General features: G+C 40.0%; 2 protein-coding genes across 6 annotated transcripts in view; both read right to left on the bottom strand.

The window, feature by feature from the left end:
* Positions 1-6,425, bottom strand: part of LOC308664266 (nuclear cap-binding protein subunit 1) — a 32,486-nt gene extending 26,061 nt beyond the window's left edge. The window contains exons 1-5 of one of the 4 annotated variants that reach the window (XM_081321329.1): positions 6,256-6,425; positions 3,321-3,403; positions 2,184-2,284; positions 1,041-1,197; positions 307-414 (exon numbers count right to left, since the gene is read on the bottom strand). In XM_081321329.1, coding sequence (XP_081177455.1) covers positions 307-414; positions 1,041-1,197; positions 2,184-2,284; positions 3,321-3,403; positions 6,256-6,289 — 483 coding nt within the window. In that variant the 5' untranslated portion in view covers positions 6,290-6,425. Of the gene's footprint in view, positions 1-306; positions 415-1,040; positions 1,198-1,294; positions 1,345-2,183; positions 2,285-3,320; positions 3,404-6,255 lie in introns of those variants that run through there. The other 3 variants (XM_081321330.1, XM_081321331.1, XM_081321332.1) reach the window with 3 other exon arrangements.
* Positions 6,426-10,434: 4,009 nt separating this feature from the next.
* The window catches only part of NCBP1 (nuclear cap binding protein subunit 1), a 37,494-nt gene continuing 32,771 nt past the window's right edge, over positions 10,435-15,157 (bottom strand). For both annotated transcript variants that reach the window (XM_081317157.1, XM_081317158.1), the window contains exons 19-23: positions 14,927-15,030; positions 14,349-14,463; positions 12,716-12,838; positions 11,839-11,952; positions 10,435-10,863 (exon numbers count right to left, since the gene is read on the bottom strand). In XM_081317157.1, coding sequence (XP_081173283.1) covers positions 10,750-10,863; positions 11,839-11,952; positions 12,716-12,838; positions 14,349-14,463; positions 14,927-15,030 — 570 coding nt within the window. In that variant the 3' untranslated portion in view covers positions 10,435-10,749. The remainder of the gene's footprint in view (positions 10,864-11,838; positions 11,953-12,715; positions 12,839-14,348; positions 14,464-14,926; positions 15,031-15,157) is intronic.

Raw genomic sequence — 15,157 nt, 5'->3', positions numbered from 1 at the left:
ACTGCAGATTTTTAATATGAGACAGGATACAGTGCTAAGGGCCCTGTTTGCCCATCTAAATCATGGGCAGATACCATTTTGTTTTGTCATACTTATGTTCTGTCTGAAGGCCACAAGAGACTGTGACAAGAGCACCAGAGGGCACGTAGCGAAATCTTACAGGTTACTGTTTAGGCTTTTGTTATAGTACAAGCTGAGGAGAGGCTTATCACATTTACAGACACAACCCAAAAATGTAAAAAAAAACCACTAACACATTTCAGCAATTTATTTCTCTATCTATGAAGCAAATGTATTTTTGTTTACCTGAGGTACATCCTCCTCCTGCGTCACACTAACGAAATTCTCAAACATGGCTACCACTGAGGGCGCAGCTATTACGTGACAATTCACAAGATCAGAAAGAAAGCGCACCTGCAGAAAGAGAACATTCAGCCCTTTCTCAATCACGTTTTTCCTCAAAGCATGGATCATCAAGAGTACTCATAAGGCCAGGCAAGAACACAGCAGAAGCCTAGGCTGTATCTGCTTCAGCATTTTTTACAAGGTCACAGAAATCCCAGGGCCAAGACATAACTGAATAGACACTTAAACCTCATGTATTAGGAGCGGTAGTGGTACAATGGTTAAAATGCAGTACTGCAGGCAAACTCTGCCCACAGCCTGAAGTTCGATCCTGATGGAGCTCAAGGTTGACTACCTTCCATCCTTCCGAGATCTATAAAATGAGGACCCAGATTGCTGGGGGCAGTATGCTAATAATGTTTACATTGTAAACCATTCAAAAGCGCTGTAAAATGCTATGGGGCAGTATATAAACTATCAAATCTAGATCACAAAACCTGGCACACCATTTATACTGCAGAGCACTATGACAAAGTCAGAAGAAATAAGCCTGTGAAAAGGTTTGGATGGGGATATCAAATGATCACACGGAATTACATTTTTTTATCTTCACAGCCTGTAAGGTAAAATGTGAGCTCTTTAAATATGCTAAAAACCAAACTAAGTAAAGTCTCTAAAGTATGAAAACAACTTACTAAATAGACAGCTTCATTGTACAGGTTGACTTTCAAACATTCTTTCAGCTGACGTATCATCGCTTCTACAAACTCTCCACCAAAATTGTAGTTCCTGGCATTCAGCAAGCCAACAACAGTTGTGTAAAGGGTCATCTTTTGTGGTAGCAGACGTGCACTGATTTTTTTCCCATAAAGGAGAGAAAAAACAGCCTCAATTATTAACTCAAATCACAAGTGCCATCTCATTACCCCATGTGTGATTTTCAAATTACCTAGAATGACTAAATTTTGAAAAGCAGTGTCTTCCTTGACAAGAAGTCTACTATATATTGCGAAAAAGATAACATGAGAGTCAATTCAGTCTTCATTTAACTCTTTACGTATTTCAAATCCCAGTGGGAAATTACATAAGACATGTGTAAAATTATGGGAAACATTCTACTATGTATGTAACAATATATATCTTCCAATGTTTCAACCACAGCATTTATACTGCTTCAGACTCAGGTGTCAGTATGTTCTTTGCAAAGTTGAAAGGAGAACGTCTGATGAGTAACAGGTCAGGCAAAAATGTAATCCTTTCTTTGAGCCCTTATGAAAATTCCAGAAGCTGGCCCTGCGAATCACGTCTCAATGCACAGTTGCAGAAAACAGGTTAAATTAAGAGGACTGCATTGCAGTTACCAATGATCAGCAACAGAGAACTATTTTGACACTTACCTCCTCTCCACTCTCCTAATTAGTTACCTTGCTAATTATCCCATATTGTCTCTAAGTTTCAAACATTCTTTAAATGGGGAAAAAATATGTAGCCGTGCAATATATTCAATAAATAGCTTTGAAAAGAAATACTTTTCAAAAGTAATTACTTAAAAGCCTTTACTGGAGCTAATGTAGGAGATGACCAGGTTGAGTCTGAGGGAGGGGTCAAATGCATCGTCTCAAGGACCTTCTTGCCCACAAGAGATCTATGTCCAGCCCACCTTGAATTTTGTTCTCTTATTTACCACCTATTGGCTTCGACCATTAGTACTTCAGATTCTTGTACAGAGCTCTAGCATACAATAAGCCTATATTCTGTTGAACTGCCTGGACTCTTGATTTCATGCCCTTGACATTTAATGCATCACACCTAGATCCATAAATCTTTTGCATACATACACTGTACAAAGGAGTCTCATTATTTTGCTTTTGAAGTTTGGCAGATTTGCCTCCAACACCTCAGTTGTGTTCTCTAAGTTATATTCCAAAGAAAAAGAACTCTGAGGGGATAAAATATTAGAAAGTTATTGTCTTGTTCTGATATACAGTACATGTTACAAAGATACTTCTCATTAAAATGTCCTCTCAGTACAACAGCTACAGTAACTCCAAAAGCTATCAATTAAAGGATACTCTACTGCTATTATCTTGCATTCCTTACCTAAATTCTTTATTGAAACACACATAGACAAAGAAACAAAAAGGGGAAATGTAAGAAAATTAAAAATAAATGACTCTTCTTGATCATCCTAAAACACTGTACAATAACAGCCTCATCTGCAAACTAGTTTTATTTCTGCAATGAAATAAAGCTTTATAATAATTCAGTCTTTACATAGATAAAGAGGGACTAATTAGGAATTCAGAAAGGGTCAGCAGTGATAGCAATGCAATTAAACAAGACCACTGAGTAATAAAACTCCATAATCCATAATTTTTTTTACAGTTTTCAATCAAATCAATGAGGACAGCTTGATCAGATCAGTAATCATAAAACATTTCTTACTATTAAGTAATTGGAATGGTATGCTGAAACCCAGCATGGAAAGTTGGTTAGCACAATATTCTTACAAACTGTAAATGTAGTGTAATAGTTTATTGCAGGCTCAATTTGTAAATGAATATATCAAATGTTAAGGCCCCATTGTAGAATGAGGGGGCATACATTCCACATAACTGCTAAGGAGTATTTGTTTATGGTCCTTGAACTTATTAAGGCAAATACTCTGATGGATAATATTTATTTATTTATTTATTTTATTGGATTTGTATACCGCCCTATTCCCATAGGACTCAGGGCGGTTTACAGGGCAGTTAAAACCATGAATACAAAAAATTAAAAACAATTAAAACATATAAAATATATAAAAGAGAACCTTTTTTAAAAAAATAACAAAAATGACACAATACACAGTAACTTTATTCCATTTCTAAATATAATATACTTATGATACCTCATTTGTATTTGAGTATTTATGTTATTCTCAGACAGGGAAACCTCAAAGAGGTCAAAATGAAGCTTCTAGCCTTTTATACCTCTTCTCCCAATATGCTTAGTAAGTATTCCAATTCCTCTTCATCTTCCAATAATGTTTTTCTTCTCTTGTGTTCTTGCTCTACTTTAGTGAGACAAAACATCAGATGCCAAAATGAAAGTCCCAATATGGTTGGAGATATGGTGGAATTGTAATATTAAATATCAAAAACATGACATCTATATGTACATTTTCACAATTCGTTCTAGGAAAATATCATAAGGCACTGCACTGACATTTTATGATACTGATGTTAGAAAAAAAAATCTAACAAAATACTCATAACAAAAATCCCCTTCAAATTCTATTTCTTTTGAATTTCGTTAAAATAAGTTGATTCTAACCATCCTTCCCTTCCATTGTTTTGAAGACAAGAACCATCTTCCTTTTTCTTTAAGTTGACCTTAGAGGCTGCACTATAATCCCCTCAACTGAAGAGATTAGAAAGGCTGGGGGAAAAAAGCACAAGGCATATTATTATTTTGGCAGAATCCAGTGGCAGAAAGTTAAAAAATGCCCTTCATGATCTTTGCTTCTATTCCCACATTTCTGAAATGGGAGCTCATTTCTTGGACTGGGCCAAAGCAGAAGCAAAATTTTACAAAGGAATACCAAAAACAATTCTAACCCATTTTATGTCCATTTTATAATCTAGTATTATTGTTTTGAATGAAGCAAGCAAATATAGGCTAAGGAACCATTCATATCTACTTATATGAGATACAATGCTGGGAAAGACCAAATCCAGTTAAGCTAAGGTGAAAGTAGAAGAAAATCAAAATTATACAAATAAATGTTTGCTTAATGGCTATTTGTTCAGCAACTGTTCAAAGTTATAAATGAATGAATTAGAACTCACAACCAGTCCTCAAAGTTCTAGCCATGGCAGCATCCCTGTGGTCATTAGATTGCAATTTGGGAACTTAGCAATCAGTGCACAATTATGATGGTTGCTGTATCCTACAATCACCATTTGAGACTATCAATATAACTTTAGACAAGGAAAACCAACGGGGAAGACAGCAGGTGGTCAAAAATGGTAACCACGGGACATTACATTTAACAATTGCACAGGATTCACTTAAAGATGGCAATCGGAAGAATTTAGAACGGCTGTGGTAACTGGGCATGGTGCTAAAAATAATAGGTTAGTATACTACTAATTAACAGTAATAATTTTTTTACTATGTTACAAAGGATGGGAAATACACAATAACTTTCTTATAGTCATACAGAAATAAACAAGGAAGTGCTGATCATAAGAAGTGCCCTATATTTGAAGAATTGTTGACCAGCGTGGTCCAGAAATTTAAAGAGTACTTCAGTAGAGTTTTCATCTGTTTACACTGGTCTGGTGTTCACTGACCAAGAATTCACAAATAATCAATAGACCAATATCTCTGCTTCACTTTTCCTGATATAAAAAGAAAATAATACCTTTATGCAAAGACTTACCAATATTGTTATATTTTTTTCTTCTAGGCTACATAGAATCAATAGATAAAAAGACGTGTCTGCTCAAGGGCTATAATGTAACATAGCTTCTTCCAAAGAGCAACAAAGACAGTGAGTTCAACTCCTGACTTGGGGATGAAAGCTAACTGAGTGACTTTGGGCCAGTCACTGTCTTTCAGCCCAATTCACCTCTCAGGGTTGTTGTTGTGGGGAAAATAGGAGGAGAAAGGTGTGTGGGATATGCTTGCATCTCAAGTATACAGAAGCCCACTTGGATCTCAAGCATTAAACAGGGGGTGATAAACCAACACTTTCTCAGTTGATTTTCTTTCTTTCTTTTTTGAAAAATCAGCTGTGTCAGCACATCAACAGAGAACTGAACAAAGAAAAAGTTTAGGTCCACTATTACAGGAATGGATTCATTCTTTTTCCAGTCCTGCAATTTGTTTCTATATCAGGTTGTGGGGGGGATGGTGGTAGGCTAACCACAGGTTGATCACTGACTACATTTAGCTGAGAATAAAACTTAAATTCAGCTATAATCCTACAATGTCATCAAAAGTGGAAGTTTTCCAACCAATGCCCCAAAACTAAGTGTATAGAAGGAAAATATGAAATCACAGTTCAAATGTTGGGAAGAACCCGATGTATGAAACGTGGCCTCTAAATGCCCAAATATATATACATATATACATGTGCCCAAAGTTATTCCTTTCCTCAATTCTCAAACCTAGAAAAAGTGTCTCTGTGTTCAGAATCTTTAAAATAGACAAAATTAAACTGTGCATAGTTACACACCTGTGATATCAACAGTGTTTTGCTATAACAATATACAACCAGGTACATAATGGATTCTTTCTTTCCACTCATCTAAACAGATGGGGGGGTGATTATGAAGAAAATCCCTGCGGGTGCACAAAATCTGTGAATTTAAAATAGGATCGTATATATATAAAAATATATCAATTTAAAATTTTTTTTTAAAAAAAAACGGGTTGGGAATCTGTCGAGCTCCTTCCGTAACTACAAGGCACTGCTCAACTTTTAGCAGAAGACAAAAGACCTGGAAGACGGGATGGAGATTTCCCAGGGGTTACATTATTAGGCTTGATGTACCAGATGCCATCTGAAACTCAAATTCAAGTCAAGGTTGACTCAGCCTTCCATCCTTCCGAGGTAGGTAAAATGAGGACCCAGATTGTTGGGGGCAATTAAGCTGACTTGGTAATAATGCCGCTTGGGGTGTGTGTGTGAAAGCCCTAATAAGCAGGCATATACATAGAATGAAGGCTACTGCTAAGCTTGTAAGCCGCCCTGAGTCTTCGGAGAAGGGCGGGATATAAATGGAATTAAAATAAATAAATAAAAATAAAATAAATGTTTTCAGATTATTCCCCCGGGAGAGAAATCGGTATGCAACTGATTGGAAAACAGCCTATCCCGGAGCTCCCACCCTCACCCTCCGCTTCCCTCCGGCTCACCGTCGTCCTCGTCCCGGTGCCGCCTGCGCGACATGGCTCGATTCTCCTCCCTCCGACTCGGCGGACGGCCGAAGGGCGCTCACGGGGCGGGAAAGGGGCAGCCGGCGCCACGGCCCGATGACAGCAGCCACACCGATGATCGGGGCGCTCGCCGGAAGCCGCCCGCCTCGAACCGCCCCCCCTCCCCTCCCCGAGAGAAAACAGCGAGGCGGGCGAGCGGCGAAGACGCGTGTCTGCTTCCTCTCGGCTCTTCGTACCTTCCGGCCCGGCGGCTGGTCCTTCCGGTGGGCTCTAAGTGGTGGTAACCAGAGAGGAGCTTTGGGGGTGAGAGGACAGGATGCGAATGGAGTTTTTCCGGGGCAGGTCGAGGCTGAGGGACGGTCTATCAGTCGGGAGGTTTCGTGCATCTTTGTCAAACAGTGTTTCCCAACCTTGTCTTCTTTAAGGTGGGTGGACTTCAGCTCCCAGAATTCCCCAGCCAGCAGGGGAAATGGCTGGGGAATTCTGGGAGTTGAAGTCCACCCATCTTAAAGCAGACAAGGTTGGGAAACACTGATCTTTGTTGCTGTGCTTTTTTTGGGGGGGGTGGGGGGGGTGGGGCTGGGAGCAAAACTCCCCGGGTAATGTAGGTTCCTGATGTTTTAAAGCAAGAACGAAGGGGATAGCTGTACAAACGAGCACAAATCCAGCGTCAATCCGCGATGCGTCGCTCTGAAATTCCTTATTATGGGGACGTAACTAAACCTTGCAAAGTTAATTTTTTTGAACATGGGGACTCTTCTCCTGATAGTGCTGATCCTTGCCTCGCTATAAAGTCGGCAGTGAGTGCCTGATTTGGAAGACGGGTTGAATACAAAGGTTAAAATACCTTCTTTGTAACTCAATCGGCATGATTGAGATCCTGGATTATACGCATTGCTGAACAGTGGCAAGATTAAAATATTCTGGTGATGGATGAAGCTCATCCCATTCTCCGTGAATTCTTCTTCTTTTTTTTTACAGCATCTGGAAGTAAAATACTACACTAAAATCAATTAGAAAAGAATCCTTTTATAAACCATTTATTGAATAATAAAATTGTTTAATACGCAATCGTATCGCACACACGCAAGATCGTATTGCACACATACTTAAAAGTTTTTCATATGTATCTACAGTTCTTTGTAGGTTAGAAAAACCTACAAGCAACTGTATTTTGAATGTTGTGTGTTGTTGTTGTTAGCTGCGAAGTTGTGTCCGACCCATCGCGACCCCATGGACAACGTTCCTCCAGGCCTTCCTGTCCTCTACCATCTTCTGGAGTCCATTTAAGCTCACACCTACTGCTTCAGTGACTCCATCCAGCCACCTCATTCTCTGTCGCCCCCTTCTTCTCTTGCCCTCAATCTTTCCCAGCATTAGGCTCTTCTCCAGTGAGTCCTTCCTTCTCATTAGGTGGCCAAAGTATTTGAGTTTCAACTTCAGGATCTGGCCTTCTAAAGAGCAGTCAGGGTTGATCTCCTCTAGGACTGACCGGTTTGATCGCCTTGCAGTCCAAGGGACTCGCAGGAGTCTTCTCCAGCACCAGAGTTCAAAGGCTTCAATTCTTTGGCGCTCAGCCTTTCTTATGGTCCAGCTTTCACTGCCATACATTGCAACTGGGAAAACCATAGCCTTGACTATACGCACTTTTGTTGACAGGGTGATGTCTCTGCTTTTTAGTGTGCTGTCTAGATTTGCCATGGCTTTCCTCCCCAGGAGCAAGCGCCTTTTAATTTCTTGGCTACAGTCCCCATCTGCAGTGATCTTGAAGCCCAGGAAAATAAAATCTGTCACTACCTCCATTTCTTCCCCATCTATTTGCCAGGAATTGAGAGGGCCAGATGCCATGATCTTGGTTTTCTTAATGTTTAGTTTCAACCCAGGTTTTGCACTCTCCTTTTTCACTCGCAACAAGAGGCTCTTTAGTTCCTCTTCACTTTCTGCCATTAGAGTGGTATCATCTGCATATCTTAGGTTGTTGATATTTCTTCCGGCAATCTTAATTCAAACTTTTGATTCATCTAGCCCTGCCTTTCTCATGATGTGCTCTGCATATAACTTAAATAGGCAGGGCAACAGTATACAGCCTTGCCGAACTCCTTTTCCAATTTTGAACCAATCAGTGGTTCCGTGTCCAGTTGTCGTGTATATATATATATTATAGGATATAATATATATGTAATATATATATTATATATATGTAATATATATATATATATAATATATACATATATATTATAGGATATAATGTTGCATCAATAGAGCCACAGACCTGAAAAGCTTCAAAATTTCAGCTGGAGCCATGTGCCTGCCATGGAGGATGCTACTGGGAGGGCTGATGCTCTGAGGATATGCTAGGAATGATTGTTGGGTCCAATAATGGCCTCTTGAGAAGCAGATGTACCACGACATGCTTCAAGGTAGACAGTCCTATCCTTCCTACAAAGAGAGATTAACCACTGCTTGTACTCAACCACACACCACCTCCTGGGAGGATTTAACCAATCTGGTGGGCATGGATCCAGAATGCAGGTGGCCAAGAGTCCACAGCCACAAGGACTCTATCTACTTCCTCAGGATCAATCATCTGAAATTCCTTCCAGATGACAGGACTCAAATGAGTCCTGGTCACTTGCAAAGATCTGCCCAGCTGGAGTCCATCTCTGAGAGAAGCTGAGCAACTTTGACAAATGCTGAGAATATTCCTCACAGTGGCCCTGCAAGAGGCAGTTCCTCCTTACCCAAGAGGGATCCAATCAAGTGCAATAGATCCATTAGGTGGCTATCTCCTAATGCAGGGGTGTCAAACACAATTTCATTGAGGGCCGCATCAGCACTGCGGTTGCCCTCAGGGGGCCAGGTGAGTATGGCCAGGGTGGGCGTGGCCTACTGGGTGGGCGTGGCTAGAGTGCATATGGCCTACTGGGTGGGCGTGGCCAGCTCTACATCGTTCTCATCAAGGGTGCCTATGGGGGCCTGGGCAAGAGTGGGACAGATTTGAGGGTCTCTGGCAGAAGGAGGGTCTCTGGGCCAGGGCCAAGGCAGTGAGGGCCATTCCCTCACTGTTTCCAGGATGGCTTCGCGGACCACATGAAACCAGTTCGCGGGCCGGATCCGGCCCCCGGGCCTTGTGTTTGACATGTCTGTCCTAATGGAGATAAGTATGCTTTGCTGCCCTTATCAAAACAAGGTGCATCCTAATGAAGGCTCTTGTATCCACAATCAGAATGTGGAAGAGGTGAGCTTTATTATAGGTCTACTTGGCATTAAGCAGCAGAATCCAGAGCCACCAAATCTCCAGAAACCAGGTCTTGGTGCAGATCAGTATACAATTTTAACCTACTATGGTGCTAGAAGTCTTTCAGTTCAATTCTCCTTAGAGGTACAAGTCTTTGGCAGGGAACATTTGTATTATATTACCTAGCTTGGTGAAACATTTGCAGATGTTTCCCTCCTTATCAACACAAATATATTCTAACAAAGGCTCTTAATAAGTGCTTGATTGATTTGTCTTCCCCAAGCAGCACTCTAGACATCCCATGTCTATTCATTTTTTAGAGCCACTCAGTAAACCATGCGTTCAGTAAACCATGACGCTCTACAAGATTTGCCTGCACAGAGTTTGCTTCCCTATTGCCTGCTCACTGCAAGCAGTAATGAGGGCATCCACTAAATTGCATGAAATGTGCTGGTTCTATGAAGCATCTTGTAGTCAAAACTGCTTTTCTCCCAAAGTGAACTACAGATTGATAGAATTAGCTGGAGCCACCAACCTCTTTATATTAGGAAACCCCTTCTCTACTTCTACTTCTGTTTGCCTGGGTAGTTTTTGATAATCTTAGTTGCTTAATTCAATTAAATTTGCAATGAACAGTACAAATCACTATCTTTAGTAATTATATGTTCAATTCCAGGTAGAATGTTTCATATATTTGATAAATCTCAAAGGGAACAACCAGTGATATGTTGTATACCCCCTTCGGTCAATGTAAGTCTAGGCTGCTTTATAAATCTGATCGTTTAAGTATTCCTATACTTTACGTTCATTTTTATAGAATATTGAATATTAGGGAAAGACAATCTGAATTCATATGTAATGACATTTGTTTTATATTATCATAGAATTTGCTCATATACAAAAAGCAAGCAAAGAGCCAATTATGTTTATTATCTATTTTTTATTTTTATACAAACAGTAGGAGGGAACAAAGCAGATGCTATGGCAGAGTCAACATTCAAACCATTTCAAAATTAGAAATCCACGCATTATTCCATCCCAATCACCCGGCAATCATAACTAGCATAAGGCTCCTACTGCCCCAAGTCATCCCATTCAAGCACTGCGTAGTTTATCTAGGACAGCACAGTTAATGTATTTTCAGATTAAAACATTTTCTTTCCTTTATTATCAAAGAATCCATCTTCAACTTAACAAGATGAAATTAAGTCCTATACCAAAAAAAAACATGTTATTTAGCCCTGGAGTGCACAGAACTGCTGAAATACAGCCAGTATGTGATGATCCAATTCTGCTGTAAATAGAAGGTTCTCCAAGGTCACCATGTACTGTTGGATGATCTGATGATGCTAAGACACAAAAAAGCATTTCGGTTAAGTTTGGAAATGACGTAGCACCTTAAATAAAAAACATATCTATCTAAAAATTATAATCTCTTATTTATATTTTCCAACTCTATGATATCTATGATAGCTACAACTATACTATACACTATGTGCAACTCTTGCCAACAAAACGAAAAACAGAACCAGCCTTTGAACTCTTAGAAGGTGGCCAATCTTAATTATGAAATTAGGAGCAGGAGATTTTCATCATGCCAACTGTTTTACATAGACAGGAAAGGTTAAGTGGTGATTGTAAAATATTATCTTCTTTATACATATTACTGTGCAATTTCCAGAGCACTGGACAATGAAATCAATCAAATCAATAAAAGTACTGTATAAAATATTCATAATTTTTTAATTCCAACAGCTCATCTCCAGTTACAAACCTTACAAATAAATCATAAAGTTTCAACTTTGATCCCAGGCAAGCTTTTTTGAGAGGGCTTTCCATAATTATGCCAGCACCACTCTCTATTGACCATGTATCTATTTTTTGATAAGAAGGTTTGAATCTTGTTCTTATTATTTAGTTACTTACTTAGAATCTTCAATGAAAGACCAAGGATTGGGAGGCATATTTAATAAAAGGCAGTCCTGATAATTAAAGGCTTTAGAGACAACAGTGGTCGCATCTATGCCCAAAATTTGATGGCAGAAATCATGGCTACTTAGATCACTGAGGTTTTAAGAAAGGAAAAGTCTTAAGTACCCAGTGTCAATCTAGGAAGTGCTGTGACTTAATTAGCAACAGACACAACATGCCAATTATGCAAACCCAGATGGACACATAATTACCCTCTGAAAAATATTTGATCTATCTCAGAAAGGTTCATTGGCTTCTCTTCAGTTTCTGAATATGGTGCAAACCGAGATAGGCTGTATCAGGATAATCTCACTTTCAATAACCGCATGAATTCTGACATCTATAAGACTTACCTGTAAGAAAATTTGCTGCAGCCTCTCTATACAGTTCCTGTACCAAGGTGTAATTACATCAATCCCTCCTGTTTCACATCGTACTAGATGTTCAGTTAGGATCATAATAAAACGCTGGAAGGAATAAACAGGGAAATAGTTGGTGCTAGATCCAGACGAGATAACTATTTTTTTGAGCAGGGGTTAAAACACACATGAAAAACAGCATCTCTGAATTAAGTAGGATATAATTTAGTACAGAACATCAGCATTAGCGGGGTACCATTTGCTATTTCCAGAACTTGTTGTCAAATCTACAGAATTTTAATTTAGAAATGTATGAAGTTGTTCCAGAGTTTTGCAGTCACATGAAGATTCTAAGATTGCAAGGGGAGTGGTGGCTCAGCAGCTTAAAGACAGTGGATTTGTCGGGCGGAGAAGGTTGACTCTTTACATTCTAGGAGTTCAAGCCCTAGCACCGCATGATGGAGTGAGCTCCCATCACTTGCCTCAGCTCCTGCCAACTTAGCAGTTCAAAAGCATACAAATGTAAGGGGATAAACAGATACCACTCTGGTGGGACTAGCGGAAGAAGCAAGAAGCCAACTGACACTGGCTCAGCCCGAATGCAAAGCGAAAACCAGCAGAGGAAAAGGCCTGGATAACACTTGACACTCCAGCAGAACACTGTTAGTCTGATGGCGGAACTAGTTCATTCCCGTGGTGTACCCTGGATACCAAGCAAGCCTGAATTGAACAAACTAGCAATCTTAGGCAGCCAAACTACTACTCTATATTAATACTGTAGATGTCTTGACTTTCATGTACCAATGCCATATGCTAACTAGTAAGTCTAAGATTGCCCTTTTCATTGGCCCATCAATATGTCTGCTTTTACCTGGAATATTACAAGGAAGAGGTTTTTTTGTTCACTTTGAGCTGATTCAACTTTTTCTTGCAAGCGTTCGATCTTTTCTTCCTGGGGCCAACTTTCCCTCTCATTCTTTCGAGAATCATCATGCTGGAGGGAGAGAGTTGAAATTTAACTGATTTTAAGATGTTTTAAAAATAATCAAGAGGGAAAACAAAACAAAACAAAAAGGCACTGTTGCATGTACAGTCGGGAAAAAAAATAGCTTGAAAGCATGCAGCGCAGTTTTCTGCTGCACACTGAACTGGCAAATAAAGTCATTTATTTATCTAGATTGGTTTGGTGCCTCAGCTATTATTTTAGATTTTGTTTATTATTGTTTCAAAATGTTGAAAGTCTATGAGATAGAAACTGATGATATAAATCATTCATACTCAACTATATAGGGGAGTTGATCACATGTTATCAAGCAAATTCCGTCTACTGTCAGGACCCACCTCAATCCACATCTTAGGAAATAAGAACTCTTGGATGCAAGTTTAGTCCAAAAGGAAAATGTTTACTAGGATGGAATCGATTGTGGCAATACAAGACGGAATCTAACAAAGTTACATTTCAATCCCATATAAAGCATTCCCATTTCAGCCCCTCCCCTCATCCATTTGGTCAGGCTCTCATCATTTGCTTAGGTGTCAGGCCCTTCCGTGGGAAAGGGAAACTCTCCTTGTTTTTATTGTTATTGCTTCTGTTCTGAACCAGCCTGCTACCGGCCTTGCAATAAGGCAAACCCCTGTTCAAACAGTAGAGACTGGAGAGCGTCTGAGGCTGAAAAGCGTCTGCCAAGATTTATTACTCAAACACCAGAACAAGAAACAAAAACACTGGAACTTGAATCCTCAAACGGAAGGGTTGCTTTCAGCAACCAGCCCCTCCCCAAACACTCCTTTTATTTAGAGATCAGGGCGTGGCCTCCCTGTGCCTCCTCCCGAGGAGTCCCACAGCCTTTCTCTGTTTGGTCCTGCTCGACTGCCTCCTGCGTCGGGCGTCCTTGAACAGGGCCAGCTGTGGGTCATCATCCTCCGCACTATCGGGCTCACGCAGCTGAGAAGAGGGCCCCGGCTGGGGGCTCTGCGAAGCCTCCAAACCATCATCATCCGGTTCGTCTCCCACACACTCCTCCTCCCCCTCATCTGAGTCATCCGAGACATCTGAGCCGGCTGCCGGACCCACAGGCTGGCCCTGAGTCACAACAGCTTCTTCCTTTTCAGTTGTAAATGAAGATGTGATCCAGGTCTGTGTCTCCCCCTCCCTCCCCCAGTTCAACCATTTCCCTGTTGTTTGAAGATGGCCTTAAGTAACTATCCTCTCCCCCCCCCCCTCGGAGAGATGGCAGAATCCCCAGAATAAGCACATTGTTCTACCTATACATTTATGAAATGTGATATAAATGGATTCTGACAGTTATCCAGCAATAAAAAGTATCCGAAGGCAAGAACGCTTGAGCCATAGGCACAGCAGAAGGATGACCATCACCATCTTTCCCTCCTGCTGCACATCTCTGCCTAGCTCAGCAAAACAAAGCAAATCTTATGTTCTTGTAGCTGATGAAATGTATTTTAAGTCTCATTTCTTCATACAGTCATGGAAAAAAGCCACCTACTCTTTTCTGTTGCTTGGCTAATCTTTCTTTGGCTTCTTCTAGCTCCTTTTGGATCATCATCACATGCTTGTTCATCTTACGAATGGTAGAGTGTAAGATCTCCCAAATATAAAATCTAGCAATAAAAAAAGCAAAGAGCACTCTGATTTTGGGCAGTAAAAAGGCTGATACACACTTGTGAATCTAAGCTTTTCTCAGACAATGAGTGAAATGGACAATTGTGCAATTTTCATCTTCGTCTCCTCCCTCTGAGGAGAAATTTCAGTATCAGAATTCTCTGTAAAAAAAAAGCATGCAAATTTTCAACAAGATATACAAAAGGTTACTTACCTTCAGGAAATATTTACCTGTCTCTGCCTGTATGCTTTCTGATATTCGAAAACAGTGCATTTTACTGAAGTTCCGAGAAAATAATCGCACGCAACTTGCGATTAATCATGTTCCTTAGTCTTCCAAAAGTAAATATTTTTAACTTAAACAAAATTTCCCCTATTAAGATCACTTATACTTCTATGAGAGATATTTGAAGCATAACCTGAAGATTTTTTTTTAAAAAAAATTAGTTTAAATTTATTTACCTTGTAAAATCATGAGATAGCTCTGGAGAAAAAATCCAATTTGCCACTGCAGCGCAATCCACGATCTGTGTTCGAATCATCTTATCCACCAGTACAGCAATCATCTGTGCAAATGCAGAAACTTTGCTCAGTTCATCAGTACTGTGTATTGCCATCTGGACACAACTTTCAATACAAAGTCACAGACTGAAACTAAACAGGATCTCTCAAAGCACTGCCTCTCTTAAGCGG

Source organism: Vipera berus (assembly GCF_964194415.1).
Source record: "Vipera berus genome assembly, chromosome: 2".
Lineage (NCBI taxonomy): Eukaryota > Metazoa > Chordata > Lepidosauria > Squamata > Viperidae > Vipera > Vipera berus.
The sequence above is the reverse complement of the archived record's forward strand: the minus strand, read 5'-3'. Positions and strand labels throughout refer to the sequence as shown.